Here is a 17,140-nt window from a genome sequence, read left to right on the forward strand (position 1 = left end):
ATCAGCCAGAATTAAGCCGAAATCAACCTTGATAAAGAATATGAAGAAAAATATAATATAAATAATATAAAGATAAAGAATATGGCTTTGATCACTTCAATCGAAAAGGGTGCTAATAAAAATAAAAACATGAGAGGGACGTCACTACCTATTATTTCTAAGTCAGAATAATATTTCGAATAAATCTAGCCAAAATATTGCCAATACACAATAATAATTATTAAATTAAACCCATGTGATTGCGAACGACTGAACCCTTAAGCACGTTGTGATTTTCCAGGTTTTTAGGCTGGTCGATTAACCAGCCATTCTGCAATACTGTAGGCAACAGAATACCTATAGTTATTATTTATTGATACAATGGTATGAGATTGTATGAGGGATATGATGGGTATTTCCATGTGTTTTGTACAAAAACATCATGTTAGTAACTCAATACTTCATGACGTGGCCCGCAGACTACCAGTTGCAGATCTCTGGTTTCGAGAGAGTCCACAACCTGCTCTTACTGACTGTTGCCACTTGAGTGCGTTAAAGTGGATCCAGTCTCCAAGCGTGACCCATCGCGAACGGACAAACGACAAATTGAGTGCGCCCAGTTAAGCTAGTTTGCAAACGGTATTCGGCGATTAAGTTCTGCAAGTTGTGCCTAGGCCAATCATTGTTGTGTCTAGCAAGGCAGTTTTTTCCAAGCAGAAACCACCAACAAAGCTCAGCGTTTTAAGCTGCTACCAAAACAGATCGAGGTTGATGTGCCAAATATGTGCCAGTAGTACTACTTACATTGGTTGCAGTAGGAATACAGCGAGAGAGCTATTATTGCTTCTTTCTCTTTGATTCACGGGTTCCTTCCTGAAATCGAAATCTTTTGATTGAGTGAACCTACTACGCAAGACTTGATAAGTTCAGTTCAACGCGCTGGTGGTCATCGAGTCACGCGTAGTCAACTATACGGAAGGTGACGGTCAGCGTAGTCTGCAAAACAAACAGCAAAAGTGAATTCAAGAAGCGAACTCAATCGCTTTCCCTTGTTGGCGGGCCTAACCTTTTCTCCATTTCACTCACGGTGCTACGGTGTCCAATAGTGTACCCAAGTCTAGTGTGCTAAAATAGAAAGAGGAAAAAGATTAGTGTGGAAAATACCAAGTTTCAATTGTTGGCACGCGTTGCTGCATTCGTTTGCAAGTGATTGTGGTGTGGTGGTAAAAACGAAGACACAACCCAAAGGGAACGCGTCAAAAAAGTTTGAATTTCATTCAATCGGTTGTAAACAATGATGGCCCCAGTAGGTGGAAATACCGGTGACCCTAGGGAGGGTGCAATAGCGGTCATTTCCACTGGCGCTGTTGCAGCAGTGGGACCTCAGCAACCGGTATCCGTTCCGGTAGAGGTGGACAAACGTCGAATCAATCGAATGTTTAGCTGGACTGCAGATTCACCCGTTGTCACGTAAGTTTAACACTAAAACTCTGTGGGACTATTAATATAGAGTAACAAGCAAATCAAGACTACAACAAAATTCTATTGATTTAACTGGCTACAATATAATATTATATCTACATGTTAGAGCAGGCTATGAACGTGTTCATAAAATAAATCAATCATGTTTAATGGTCATTTCATACTACTTGACCAGGAGAAAGTTGAAAACGTATAGGGAGCCGGATCCCATTCTTGGTGCTTTTGATTCACTTCGGCAGAGTTTTTTTTTCATATTTGGTCACAATATGTGTTGTATTGAAGTGTTACTTATTGCAAAGTTTGAAAAAATTTGGCCGAGAAAAACTCGTCAGGGAAACCATTGTAATCCCGTAACACAGGTAGATCACCTTTACTTGGTTACGCGTTACGATCATCCATTTTTCATCCTAGGGATCTGGTAATCCAAGAACTTGTAGTATTTAGTCCTTTTAATCGGTTTTAAAAGTCGTCGGATTCGACAATCATTCTTATCATTATCTTGCATAAGTTAAAAAAAAACGTGGAGCTTAGTTAAAACGAAACGTGACACAAGTAATAAAAAATGGGTTAGGGATCGCTGAATTACTAACTCTTCAAAGATTGGCAATTGCAGGTATACAAGGAACATGCGAAACCCTTGTTGATTTACGAACCTACATGCTTAAGGTGAAACAGTTTGGAATCAACTTCTAAGATTGCACTGAAACTTCAAAGGCACAAATCTCGCGAAGAAAGCATCCAACAACAGTGAACTTTTTATTTTGGCTTTGTGCACTAGCAGAAAGCTTAAAATAAGGAGATCAGAAACGTTTTCCAACTATTTCTCCAGTTTTGTGCCTTTGAAAACGCGAGTAGGGGTACAAGTCGGCCATTGTGACGGCCATTTTTGGATTCCGAGATGTTTCACCTTAACATACTTTTATTATTAAAAGTATGTCCTGGATGTTTCGTAGTCCCTGGGATAATTTAACAACAGATCGAGGATGAGGTAAGATTTCCAATGCATGGTCAATTATCAGTACCTACTAATGTTTTGGATTTCTCTGAAAATGCATCAATTATGATTGGTAGGTTGACTAGGTGATATGTTTCTATGATGCACGATGTAAAAAATGATACAAGCATTCGAATAATATCCATGAAATTGAATAATGATTTTGTTTAAAAAATTTACTTCATTATACCTATAGTTGTGCATCAGTATCCATAGTGGAGGGTCTAAAAAGAAATCAATGGATTGGGCAGCGTCCATTTATTACGTTACGCTAAAATTGGAAAATTTAAACCACCTCCCTCCCCCCTCCGTAACGCTTTTTGTATGAAAAATTTTAAATTTTTGTGTGAGCCGTAACGCATGAGCCTACTCCCCCCCTCCCCCTAGAGCGTTACGTAATTTGTGAATGCCGCCTTGCACCATTATAGGAACCATGCTAAAACATAGCTCCATTACCCAAAATTACTGACGTCATTTTTGGATGACCTCTAGCACCAATGTTTGTAATTTCTCATGTAATCGTAGAGAAATTTTTATACAATTCAAATACATGACACCGAGTGTCAATCGCAATAGACTGCAAATTGCACCAACGTGATAAGAAATGTTTTACAAAATCGCACATAGCTTTGATAAAAAAAAACATACACACTCATTCAGGCTATACGTGTTCGGTAAATAAAATTACCGAACAGATCAGTAATTTATAAGAACGAACACCGATTATTCGGTAATTCAACAGGTTTTGACAGCTCAATACAAACAAAACTACCGAACTACGGTGAATAATTTATTATTATTATTATTATTATTATTATTTTTATTATTATTATAGAGTTTTGGCACTTCTCAGCAAAAAAATGCTGGAAACTTTCACCTACCCCGGGCAATCTGTATGCCAAAGGGGATTAGGCTCTGTGGATCTCATTGGTCGGTTTAACTTATCCTAATGAGTCTGCTGGATGAGCTTCTCAGTTGTGGTGGTTTAGGAACCGTCTAACTATGCTGCAGATTCCAAGAATCACCGCTTTTTGGATGCTGTGTAGGTCCTTCTTCAATTCCAGCTCGTCTAGGGACCTTAGGAGAGATTTCGGGACCATTCCGGTCGCTGAGAGGACTACCGGAACTATACGGACGTCCTCTAGGTGCCACATCTGCTTCAACTCCTCCGCCAAGTCGTGGTACTTCGCTATCTTGTTAGAGAACGTTGATTGGACATTGTGGTCCAGCGGTACAGCGATGTCGATGAGTGTAACTCGTTTCATCCTTTGTCGTAGACTACAATGTCGGGGCGGTTGGCACGGATGAGGACGTCCGTTATGATCTCGCGATCCCAGTACAGCTTTATGCAACTATTTTCCAGAACCAGGTCAGGCAGGTACTTGTAGTAGGGCACAAATCGATCCACCAAGTTGTGCTTAAGGGCAAGCTGTTGATGCACAATCTTGGCAACTTCGTTGTGACGATCGAGGTAGGCTGATCCAGCTAGTACTGAACAGCCGGCAACGACATGCTCGATAGTCTCCCCTACTGAATTGCACTTCCTACAGCGGTCCTCCACGTCTTCGTGCAATATGTAGTGCCGATAGTTCTTCGTCGCAATTACCCGGTCCTGGATGGCTACCATGAAACCTTCTGTTTCTGAGAAGAGGTCACCCCGCACCAGCCACGTGTTTGACGCCACCTTATCGATGTGCTCGAGCTCCAGTTGATGGGGGTGCGTTCCATGCAACTCCTTCTGCTTCCACATTGCGATCATCTCATCGACGGTTTTGATGTCGCAGTTCAGCTGGTAATCCTCCTGCGCCAGATGCAGGGCGCTGAAGCCGTGGTCAGCTTCGCATACAGTGCGGTAAATTTCGTGGCGGTTCTGGCTTTCTACGAAATATGCCCGCAGCTGCTGGATCTGGGAGACACATAGTGCCTGGATATCGGTGACGCCTCTTCCTCCTGCTGCACGTGGCAGGGTGACTCTCTCAATGGACGATTTTGGGTGGCGCATTCGGTGCTTGGTGAACGCCACTCGTACTGCTCGTTCTATCGCCTCCAAGTCAGTCTTGGTCCACTTTACCACCCCGAAACTATACGTCAACAGGGGCACAGCAAACGTGTTGATCGCCTTCACCTTGTTGCCGGCAGATAGAAAGCTCTTCAGAATACAGTTGACACGTGACAAAAACTTTTCCTGCAGCTCTTTCTTGATCATTGTGTGGCGAATACCTCTAAGTTGCAGGAATCCAAGGTATTTATACGTTTCGCCTTCAACCATATTCCGAATCTCCTCCTGCTCGTTGACGCGGAAACAGCTGGCATCCATAACTTGACCCCGACGTAGATGAATTGACCTGCATTTGTCAATACCAAACTCCATCCGGATGTCGTTACTGAATGTCGTAACTAGCTGCAACAGCTGATGCAGCCTGATTCCGCAAATAGCTTCAGGTCGTCCATATAGAAGGTGTGGGTAACTCTTGTGCTCCTTTCCCCACTTTTCAGTTGGTAGCCATAGTTGCATTGGTTGAGTGCTTTGCTGAGGGGGTTCATGGCCAGGCAAAACCACAGCGGACTAAAGGTATCGCCTTGAAAAATCCCCCTCCTGATGCTGAGAGTCCTGGACCGTAACACAGCTGTACCGTCGGTAATGTGTAGGGATGTGCTCCACATCCCCATCGCGTGTTGCATCAGCCTGATGACGTTCCCGTCTACCTTATACAACTGCAGTACCTTGAGAAGGTACGAGTGCGGTACTGAGTCGTATGCCTTTTTGTAGTCGATGTACGCCATACTCAGGTTCCTTTGCTTTTGGGTAGCTTGCCCTACAATGACTGCATCTACGATGACCTGATCTTTATTATTATTATTATTATTATTATTATTATTATTATTATAATATTATTATTATTATTATTATTATTATTATTATTATTATTATTATTATTATTATTATTATTATTATTATTATTATTATTATTATTATTATTATTATTATTATTATTATTATTATTATTATTATTATTATTATTATTATTATTATTATTATTATTATTATTATTATTATTATTATTATTATTATAGAGTTTTGGCACTTCTCAGCAAAAAATGCTGGAAACTTTCACCTACCCCGGGCAATCTGTATGCCAAAGGGGATTGGGCTCTGTGGATCTCATTGGTCGGTTTAACTTATCCTAATGAGTCTGCTGGATGAGCTTCTCAGTTGTGGTGGTTCAGGAACCGTCTAACTATGCTGCAGGTTCCAAGAATCACCGCTTTTTGGATGCTGTGTAGGTCCTTCTTCAATTCCAGCTCGTCTAGGGACCTTAGGAGAGATTTCGGGACAATTTCGGTCGCTGAGAGGACTACCGGAACTATACGGACGTCCTCTAGGTGCCACATCTGCTTCAACTCCTCCGCCAAGTCGTGGTACTTCGCTATCTTGTTAGAGAACGTTGATTGGACATTGTGGTCCAGCGGTACAGCGATGTCGATGAGTGTAACTCGTTTCATCCTTTTGTCGTAGACTACAATGTCGGGGCGGTTGGCACGGATGAGGACGTCCGTTATGATCTCGCGATCCCAGTACAGCTTTATGCAACTATTTTCCAGAACTGGGTCAGGCAGGTACTTGTAGTAGGGCACAAATCGATCCACCAAGTTGTGCTTAAGGGCAAGCTGTTGATGCACAATCTTGGCAACTTCGTTGTGACGATCGAGGTAGGCTGATCGAGCTAGTACTGAACAGCCGGCAACGACATGCTCGATAGTCTCCCCTACTGAATTGCACTTCCTACAGCGGTCCTCCACGTCTTCGTGCAATATGTAGTGCCGATAGTTCTTCGTCGCAATTACCCGGTCCTGGATGGCTACCATGAAACCTTCTGTTGCTGAGAAGAGGTCACTCCGCACCAGCCACGTGTTTGACGCCACCTTATCGATGTGCTCGAGCTCCAGTTGATGGGGGTGCGTTCCATGCAACTCCTTCTGCTTCCACATTGCGATCATCTCATCGACGGTTTTGATGTCGCAGTTCAGCTGGTAATCCTCCTGCGCCAGATGCAGGGCGCTGAAGCCGTGGTCAGCTTCGCATACAGTGCGGTAAATTTCGTGGCGGTTCTGGCTTTCTACGAAATATGCCCGCAGCTGCTGGATCTGGGAGACACATAGTGCCTGGATATCGGTGACGCCTCTTCCTCCTGCTGCACGTGGCAGGGTGACTCTCTCAATGGGCGATTTTGGGTGGCGCATTCGGTGCTTGGTGAACGCCACTCGTACTGCTCGTTCTATCGCCTCCAAGTCAGTCTTGGTCCACTTTACCACCCCGAAACTATACCTCAACAGGGGCACAGCAAACGTGTTGATCGCCTTCACCTTGTTGCCGGCAGACAGAAAGCTCTTCAGAATACAGTTGACACGTGACAAAAACTTTTCCTGCAGCTCCTTCTTGATCATCGTGTGGCGAATACCTCTAAGTTGCAGGAATCCGAGGTATTTATACGTTTCGCCTTCAACCATATTCCGAATCTCCTCCTGCTCGTTGACGCGGAAACAGCTGGCATCCATAACTTGACCCCGACGTAGATGAATTGACCTGCATTTGTCAATACCAAACTCCATCCGGATGTCGTTACTGAATGTCGTAACTAGCTGCAACAGCTGATGCAGCCTCTGCACTGATTCCGCAAATAGCTTCAGGTCGTCCATATAGAAGGTGTGGGTAACTCTTGTGCTCCTTTCCCCACTTTTCAGTTGGTAGCCATAGTTGCATTGGTTGAGTGCTTTGCTGAGGGGGTTCATGGCCAGGCAAAACCACAGCGGACTAAAGGTATCGCCTTGAAAAATCCCCCTCCTGATGCTGAGAGTCCTGGACCGTAACACAGCTGTACCGTCGGTAATGTGTAGGGATGTGCTCCACATCCCCATCGCGTGTTGCATCAGCCTGATGACGTTCCCGTCTACCTTATACAACTGCAGTACCTTGAGAAGGTACGAGTGCGGTACTGAGTCTATTATTATTTATTATAGAGGTTTTAACTAGAGTCATTCGTCGCTGGGTGAATTTTAAATGATCTGTCAAAAAATACTGAAAAATCTACGTTTTCTCTTTCCAAAACCATATTATTGGGAGGGAGTTGTTAAAGAAATTTCAGAATGGCGGCAGTTTGAGTGAGGCAAAAATTGTGAAAAATCGAGGGGTCCTCAAAAACTGTTTCAATTATAACACCGAAGGATCCATCAATTTGACCAATAATAAGAATAAGAATAAGCATAAATTCAAACTCGACACGAATGCACCGAAGGTAATAAAAAAAAGGGAAAATTCGAACATTTTGAATGATTAAGTGTAAATAGTGAGCCGGTTTCAGTAAGAATTGCTTACTATTATTCTATACATGTAGTGCACAATAGCCTCGGACACAGTTATAAGAAAAATTTAGATTCTCGCTCCAGTCCACTTTTTTGATTGCATTTAGGTCCCATACCAACTGTGCAAAATTTCAGCTCGATTGGAGAAACTATATTTTAGCGCCAGCCGTTCAAAGTTTGTATGGGATTTACTATGGGAAAACTTACTTTTGCAAAGAAAAATCGTCAGAGGTCGCCCATTGACCTCTATAAAAATTCTGAATACAAATCTCGATAGGTATTTCTACGATGAACATCATTGCCGAAGATCGTAAAGCAATCCGATGCTTGTGAAAAAAGTTATTAAGCATAGACTATTCGGAAGTTTTGCCCGATTTTGTTATTATTGTTAATCCTTTACGTGTTAATCAACGTCGCCTTGCCAAAAGGTTTTCATTGAATAACTTTTTTTTACAAGTGTCGGATTGTTTCGCGGTTTTCAGCAATATTCTTCATCGTAGAAATAACTATCGAGGTCTGTGTTCAAAATTTTTATAGAGGTCAATGGGCGACCTCTGACGATTTTTCTTTGCAAAAGTAAGTTTTCCCATAGTAAATCCCATACAAACTTTGAACGGCTGGCGCTAAAATATAGTTTCTCCAATCGAGCTGAAATTTTGCACAGTTGGTATTGGATCTAAATGCAATCCAAAAAGTTGACTGGAGCGAGAATATAAATTTTGTCCCACACTAGTGCACAACAACCCATTAAATGTTCAGCCTCATCGGTTCACTAAAACTCTAGATTTGTTTCTGCAGTTTTGATGGTAATTGTTAGAGAAAGACAAAAGATAGGGAAAATAACACGGTCTCCCGTGTTACCTTAAGATAACATATTTCATGTTTTTATCACCATGTTTTAGTTGTTTTCCTTTAGGTGCACTAGCGGAACGTTTAAAATATACTTGATTCCTTCAGATTTTTTTTTAAGGAACAGAACAAGAACAATATTGAAATTGATACTTTATTGTCTCTCAATGGAAATTGAGTGATAAGACATGCAATACACTAAGGATACGGGGTATGTCACAATAGATCAAATAACTGGTCACCGTGGACCCGAACAGGGATGGAAGAAAAAAAAAGAACAATATATTTTGTACACTCTGTGCCATTTTCTAAGGAATATACCTGTTTGAATCAAACTATCAACCTAATTAAAAAAGTATTTGGAAAGATAAAACAGTTTCGCACTTGCATCGAAAGTATGTTCATCGAGAATTTCTTGATTCTGACTATAATTAATTAAAACCAATCTGTTCATCCATGCAGACGTTGCACACAGAAAATGTCGACGTCAGAAATTTTCCGAAGTCCGATTTGTTTGTCCAGTTTTGCGCCAGCATAATAAGCAAAAAAAATCTTACAATTTATCTTCAATGCTAAGCCATGCCGGATGTCCAAAACATACTTTAAAAGTCCAAATTGTATTGTGTGTTTAAAATAATGAAAGACAGTGCTGCATAAAAATGTTATTTTCAACTAAATGAACAAAGAATCATGTGAATGTACCGTTTTGACTCATATTCCGAACACTTAAGGCCAACAGTGCCTTCAAATGCAAATGTTTCTTCGGAAAGTCTAACTGTTAGCTGTTGGGTGTGCCAATAAAATTGTTTATTAAAGCTTGTTTAGTGTTGTTTTTACGTAAAAGTGTGAAACACCATTTTGATTCAAATGCCGAACACTGTGTTCATTCTGTCTCATATTCCGAACACCTTGATTCAAATTCCGAACGGCACGAATAAATCGTATTCACATGAATATTTTCGTAAATAAATTTATCTGGGCTAGTTTTACTAGTCTCGAACTAGAGAATCATCACTACTGCCGAGTTATAAAATAGATTGAAAGACGTTAAAAACTGAATTACAATTTACTACCATTTCCTTGTAATTTAATGACACATTTCAGTGAAACATTTCAACCCAATTGCCATACAAAAGCCGAGTGTTCGGAATATGAGTCTGTTCGGAATTTGAGACAAAACGGTACTCAAAGGAGTGTTTTGATAGAGAAATACACTGCCCATGTTTGCATGGTTGACGTAACCAAAAGAAAATGCGGTTTTGTGTTCCCAGGTGCTTTTTTGAATCTTCCAACGATTTCGGTCAAATAATCTGTGCAATTGCTAGAGATTGAAATTCAAAAGTTGACTGGGTGAGATTTTCTGATTAATTCTTTACTGTTGTCATTTGCAAACGCATACGTCTTTTTATCCGTTCAATCTGTGAGTTTGATGATGAATTGTCGTGTAAACACCAGGTCACTGCTATAGCAATCTGGTTCATACGTTAAATTAAAAAAAAAAACTCTGTTAATAGAATTTGCAAAGCATTTAATGAAAAAATAGACTAATTTCTAAAACTGCAAATCGAACTTTAACACTTCACTTTTTGCAAAAAAAAAAAAAATAAAATATTAAAATCACTACTACTAGTGATTTTAGTATTTTTTTTTTGCAAAAAGTGAAGTGTTTAAACTTTAACAGTTTAGTTTTAAACATACTCTAATAATCCCTCCCCTAAATCTATATAAATAAAAATGGAGTGGTGTTTGTATGTCACGAAATGGCTCGAGAACGGGTCAACGGATTGACGCAAGTTTTTCACTGTTCCCCTCAACAAGGGATGCGACGTGTTCGTGCGAGGAAAACGTTCAGGAAAGTCGCCGGAATAATGGGGTAAACGAGAGAAGATGAAGGTGCAATTTGGATGGGGGATTTCTTGACGTTTTTCAACAGCCTACTTGATGGCAAGACGAAGTTTGCCGGGACCACTAGTTTAATATAAAAAAGTGTACAGACTAATTTCTGACAAGATTATTGATGATGTTTTTGGTGGATATTATGCTCAATGGGTTTCTGTTTAAAATATTCGTGGATATAGCACATTATTGTTGCGAGATTTAGGAAGATTTCTGGTTAAATTATATAAACTGTCTTATTCTTCAAAATGGTATGAATACGCGAGTTTTATTTTTTTTTTTGTTAAAAGTCCTCTATCAATTCCGCCAAGAAGTAGCAGACAAAATTTCTAGAAATGTATCAAGGACTGTGACGAACTTAATTTGTAAAACTCAAACAACTATAACTTCAAAACCAATTCATGTACACACTTCAGGTTTGTTCCATTTAAAAAGTAATAGGTTCTATTTAAAAAGTAAGTTATGGCCATAGTGGTGCCCTATTTGATCATATGTGAAATTTTGATAACTTTCACATTTTGAATATTTATGAATGTTTTAACATCAAGATGTATCTTAAATCTAACTACTACAACTCACAAAAATGTTCATAATTTGATAATGTCTTCAAATTTTGAACATTTCTGTGAGTTGTAGTAGTTAGATTCACGATATATATCTTGATGTTAAAACATTCAAAATGTGAAAGTTATCAAAACTGATGATTACGTATGGCGAAATAGGGAACCACTATATCCATAACTGGTACACCTACCCTAGTCTCAATAATAAATCAAGCGTGTAAATAAAGCTCTTTATTTTGTTAATCCGTGACAATAAATCAAAAAGAGCATTAACGATAAAAGTCGCCAAATTGACAGAAAATTTCAAGCACCCACGTAGTTTGCGAGCCAATACATGGACATGTTAAAAATTGTTGTTGAATTTCATTCAAATCAAAAATTCGAAATTACATTAATTATCAGCTGAGAGAGAGGAGACAGCTGGCTTAGATTGCGAACTACCAAAGGTCAAGGGAACCTGTCATCAACTGTCACTGGAAAACCGCACATTCGAAGGGCAGAGCGAGAAAAACCATCATAACTCAAGTAAACGTAATTAAAACTTTTAGGTGTTTTCTGATGATTTCACATTTTTGAAATGTTGAATACCTAAATATAGTTGTGTGTTGGCAAAATGCTAGTGATTTTTTTTAAATTCATATCCTTTTTCACACTCAAGAACAAGTGAATATGATTTTGGCCAAAATACGTTAATCTGACCGTTGCACGGATAAAAATCTGATCCCCACACCAAGATTTACAAATCATGAAATTCATAAATTGGTTAGATCATAATATCAGGATCACAACTCATGGTTCCTGGAGTCATAATCATGATTCCTCATAAGCGTAAGATCCAGTGTGAAAACACTAAGCGGCGCACTTTGCTTCATCTCATTCGTATTGATCACTCCTAATTCAAGGTAACGAAGCGGTTGAGTGGTGGAGTACGTGGCTTTCGATCGGAAGATTCTTGGCTCGAATCTCAATGTATGCTATTTTATTTATTTTTTATTTTGTTGATCATAAACGGATGTGCGACTCAGCACTTTGGCACTTGAATCATGATTCCGAGCAATCAGCAACAAAAAACTAACGCGTGTGTTGCGTTACGGCAATCTGACCCATGATTTCATGAGTCCAAATCATGGTGTATTTTGATAAGATGAAAACACACTAGACTCATGATATCATGAGTCATAATCTTGTTTTTGGATTCTGATTTCTACCCGTGTGTGCACAACCCAAGATTTAAAGGAAGAAGTCAAAGAAGGCAATAAAACATGCCAACTTTCAGTGAACTGTCTCTCTAAGATTCTTTTGGAATCAACACCAAAACCTAATCCATGAGTTCATGAATTTATATCAGATTATCGGAATAACGAAAAGAATTTCTTTTTTTTTTCAGAAACTCATTCAAAATTTCTCCATCGAAATTTAAATTTCCTCAGGAGCTGATAATTATTTGAATTGTAAAACGGGGTATCTTCAATAATGCGGATATTTTTAATAGTACAGGACGCGAAACTTACTAAAATAATAAAATAATTTCTGTTAGACGGTTAAGCGAAACGAATGCTGAAGAAAGAATTTTAATTGGGCTTTGTAGCCGTGCATTTAGCGGCGTCAATCATTTAGGCATATTATGCTACGAAGTGTAAGTTCGATTCCCGCCCCTGCCGGACAAAACTTTTCGTCAAGCGGAAAAAAATCACTGGTCCAGTAGTCGTTCCGTGTGTCCGTTGTCTAATGTTAGTTATGTTCAGTCTGTGCAGCCTTAGGCTGAAGACGGCGTAAATTGTTTTTTTTTTTATAATATGACACTACATGTCAGAACTATTGTAATTGTAACTGAAAACATTTAATGTTTTTTATTCGAATTTATTTTTTTGTGTAATATTATTAGCATTTTTGAAATGTTACAATCACTTCTACGATAGTGATCGTAGTTAAGTTTTGAAGATTTCAGCGTATACTGTACGTAAATCATTCGATTTTGTTTTTTCATGTTTCTTACAGGTATAATCACTTTTGTATGTATTTTTTTCTATAAATTTTGTATTTTAACGCATACAATATTCTCCACATTCTCCATTAATAGTCTCCAATGCAGGTCTAACTGAAATGAAGTTAAACAGTAGTTTTGTTGGATATTCATGTGTTTGCATGTCCATTATCAAAGTTACTCCGAGATCGACTTTCGATTATTGAATTGAATCAAAACATTATAAATCCATTCAAATGAATCAATGCTTTCTAAAATATAAAATGACCATAATCGTTTTACAAACTTGCAAAACCAGTTTTTTTTAGAAAATCTATCATTGCATTGCTGCTATATGAAATGCAATGAGACATTTTTATGAGGATTGCTTTAAATTTGAACGAGAAAACTGGTTTTAAATATTTGATTATTGCTGATAATTGAATGGTGGATTCTTAAGCCAAGAGAAAACAAATATTTCTTCTGAAAACTATCGAAGTTACCCCGTTATACGGTACCATGTTGTTCACTTTTTTCAAGGTTGCCCCCAAGTATTAGTATTATAGTATGTGAACGTTTTCCAAAAAAAAAAGGTAGATATTATTTCTATATATTCGTTTTCTTCTGTTATGATATAGACCTGAACAAACATAAGTTTCGCATATTTTTCTCTAATAAATCTTGAAACATTGACTAATACATTTTTATTACTGGACTTTATTCTTATCTTGAATCACAATGACTTTAGTTATTTGTTTGATAGCTTTTGGATTAACACTCCAGTGAGCTCTCTTCGTAATCATTCTTCCTTATGGGTCTCTAATTCCATGCAGACAATAATGCTTGTTTCGATGCATATGTTGTTCACAAATAGGATGATGAACTTCGTCAAATCAATTTGTTTCCTCTCTTTTGGTCTTGAGGTTAGCAATTATCAAAATTTTAATATGGATATTTGTTTGCCAGCAAAACTGTGGATGCTTAGAACCCTAGTCCGTAGATTTTCATGAAAAAATCGAACATTCCCATGAAGAAACCCAGTTGATTTGTGCAAGCAGCTATTCTTAAATGTTACTCATTTCAAAAGTGATTTATTTTATCTTCGGAATTTCCCTTACATCTGTATAGGCTGTCATCGGAGCCAGTGTTAGTAATTAAAATTTAATTTGTAAAATCTCCCTTTTCATGTGGTATGTTTTTGCATCAATCAGAAATGTATGAAAATAGAGTTCCACGTTAGTTAGAGAGCTAAAGATTGCCTCTTATAGAAGATAAATAGGAGTGTTTTTGCAATTATATTCCAATTACATATGTCATTTCCATTGGTGACCTACCAATACTCGTAGCTCGTAGACTCCATTCTCACGTTAGATAGCAAATATTAGTTTTGATTTGTTTTGCTGTGAGCAGCACCCGGCAACCAATTAAGCTGGATGCGAATCACGGAGATCCAATCATTACGATCAATTTCGAAGCCGGGTGAGCGATGAGTAGCCTACTCATGTGCAGGTCATCTCGCTTGAAAAATGTGATTATTGTCATTATCATTAACGATACCGACCGACTGTGTCATTCATGTAAGCTATAATGCTTTATAGCCAGCGGAGATGGTTTCCGCTGATGATGCTGGGATTCAAGTGCCTTATGGAGATCAGGAGAATATGAATTGATGTTGTCTAGTTTAACAGTAATCAATTTACTTCGATGCGTAAGGTCCTACTGTGATTCAAACTAAACACGTGTAACAGCCTAACAAAATTCTTCGATTTCACACTCCATTTAATATTCGAAAAAAAAGTCGATTTCTCAAAAAAAAAATCTAATAAAAACCGCGTTTTTTCTTCCTTCTATACTATCAGCCGATAGTGCTCACCGTTGCCATCTGACAAACCAGTTTAACCGGCCTTCCTAATTCGGGTGCCATTAGGTTTCGCACTGAAAGTTTATCTTTCATTTCAAGCGGCAAAATCTCATCTGCCTACGTAGAAAGACTCTCGTTGGAGTTAACGTCTTCTGGATTCTGACGATGACGACATATATTTGAATATACAATTATCAACTTTTAACACGTAGTGAAACATTTTGAACGGTAAAAATGTTGACGTAGAGATTGAGTTCGTTTTCATTTGAAAGACAAAAATAATTAATTTTAAACGCTTTTCTATTTGAGTTGGAATTTGCATTGACGTGAGATATAATACGTATGTTTATATTCATTTTTGCTCCTGCCTGGTAAATACTGCAAACGTGAAAGTTTGACAACTTGAGTGATTAGTTCAATGCATTTCAAACGGCACATGGTTTATTCCAGATATTACGATACAACTGATATCAAGCTTGTAACATGTATAATATTGCTTGTTTTGATTTTCAAAACGCAATACTCAATGGAAGCTGTTCTGATGCGGTCAATGTCAGCATGAATATCAATGAAGCATTCAGAAACCGGCCATTTCAATGCCATGTTTTTCGGCGTTTGAATTGATTAGAGGAAACTCACAAAAATCAACTCTATTAACAGTTTCGTGTGAATGCATTCGATAATGATGGGTATGTTCGGTAAAACTATTCATCTGTTGTATAAACATTTCGTATCTACGCATAACACATTGTTTCAGGGCGTGTTTTTATTTTGGTAATTCTGCACCTACCTTTTAAACTTCTGTTGATATTCAGTTTATATCACTAAGCATTATTATTCTTATTTAGTTTCATTTAAATCACCCAAAAAGTTTTTTTCTACAGAAATAAGATAAAAGAAAAAATACCAAGAATGCCACAAAACGAATGAAATCGCCTAACGAGCTTTATAGCAGCTGCATATAGAAACTTAATCGATTGCCAAATTAGTTTTTGCTGTTCAATTCTTCATAAGGATTTGTCTGCATTGGTCGATTTGTCTTCATCGTTGCTCTTTTTCATTATTGCAGAAAACTGTTTCCGTAACATGTTGTCGTGTTGTAGGATAAAGAGGTACGATGATGTCATTACGTTCTTATGAAGGTGCAGTGTTTAAATATACAAGAAGAGCTGTGCAAAATATTAATTGTTTTCAATAATAATTCCATGATAAACTTGTAAAAATACACACTTTTTGGTACTCAATCCCTGTATTGTCGAATGTTACAAACATGCTAGTTTCAAGATTTGATTTTAAGATTCAACATTGGCGAAACTGTACTCCAGATTAAAAAAATATTCGCAATGTGCCCAACTTACTCCAAACTTTGGCGTGTGAACCAGGGAAGTGGAACAAAAGTGATCGAAATGCCAAAATTTCTCAAAAAACTCAATTTAACTATTATTATGCATAATTGTATCCCCACTCTGAATATTTCAAGCCTAATTTGGAATTAATGCCCCCTTCAGTATGAAAAATATTTAACAAAATCTGCAGGTTTCCAGAAACATTCTTAACAAATTCGAAATTTTTTATCATTTTTAATTCTTGTATGTCACCGATTTCATTCGAAAATGGATTACCAAGTGGTGAGTTCGTTTCTTGCTTGTGATAACACAAATTATGATCGTGGCATTGTTTCATTTTTATACTTCTAAGGCCAAGAAAGCCAAGAAAAAGGAGCCACGGGATAGGCCGAATCAGGGAGTATTTCCACAGGAACCACGGGCGAAGCAACAACAACTCGTGGACACGAGTTGGAAAGAAGAAAGAAAGGAGAAACCTGGAAACGGCGACCAAGGAGAATGCCTAACCTAAAACAGTGAAACGTAGGAACTTAGGCGAGGCCCTCGTTATCAAAACGGAGGAGGCGAAATACGTCGAGGTTTTGAAGGCGATGCGAAACACGGAGAAGCTATCGCCATTAGGCGCAAATGTGCGGAGTATAAGGCGGACTAGGATTGGGGAAATGATCCTAGTCTAAATGAAGCACGCCAAGCAAAAGGGTGCAGCCTATAAGCAACTAGCTCAAGAAGTACTTGGCGACGAGGTTAATGTAAGATCCTTGAGTACAGAAGTGACTCTCCAGTGCACACTGGGCCAGGAGCAGAATTTAGCCAGACAAAACCTCTAGCGCTTTAGTTGTGCATTTC

At 38.5% G+C, this 17,140-nt stretch overlaps 1 protein-coding gene across 2 annotated transcripts in view; it reads left to right on the plus strand.

Moving 5' to 3' along the window:
* The first annotated feature begins 531 nt into the window (after nt 1-531).
* Nucleotides 532-17,140, plus strand: part of LOC5566203 (ABC transporter G family member 23) — a 242,732-nt gene continuing 226,123 nt past the window's right edge. Inside the window, exon 1 of one of the 2 annotated variants that reach the window (XM_021854602.1) lies at nt 532-1,449. In XM_021854602.1, the coding sequence (XP_021710294.1) occupies nt 1,274-1,449 (176 nt within the window). In that variant the 5' untranslated portion in view covers nt 532-1,273. The remainder of the gene's footprint in view (nt 1,450-17,140) is intronic. The other variant, XM_021854595.1, reaches the window with a different exon arrangement.

The sequence above is a fragment of the Aedes aegypti genome, chromosome 1, assembly GCF_002204515.2.
Source record: "Aedes aegypti strain LVP_AGWG chromosome 1, AaegL5.0 Primary Assembly, whole genome shotgun sequence".
NCBI classification, from domain to species: domain Eukaryota; kingdom Metazoa; phylum Arthropoda; class Insecta; order Diptera; family Culicidae; genus Aedes; species Aedes aegypti.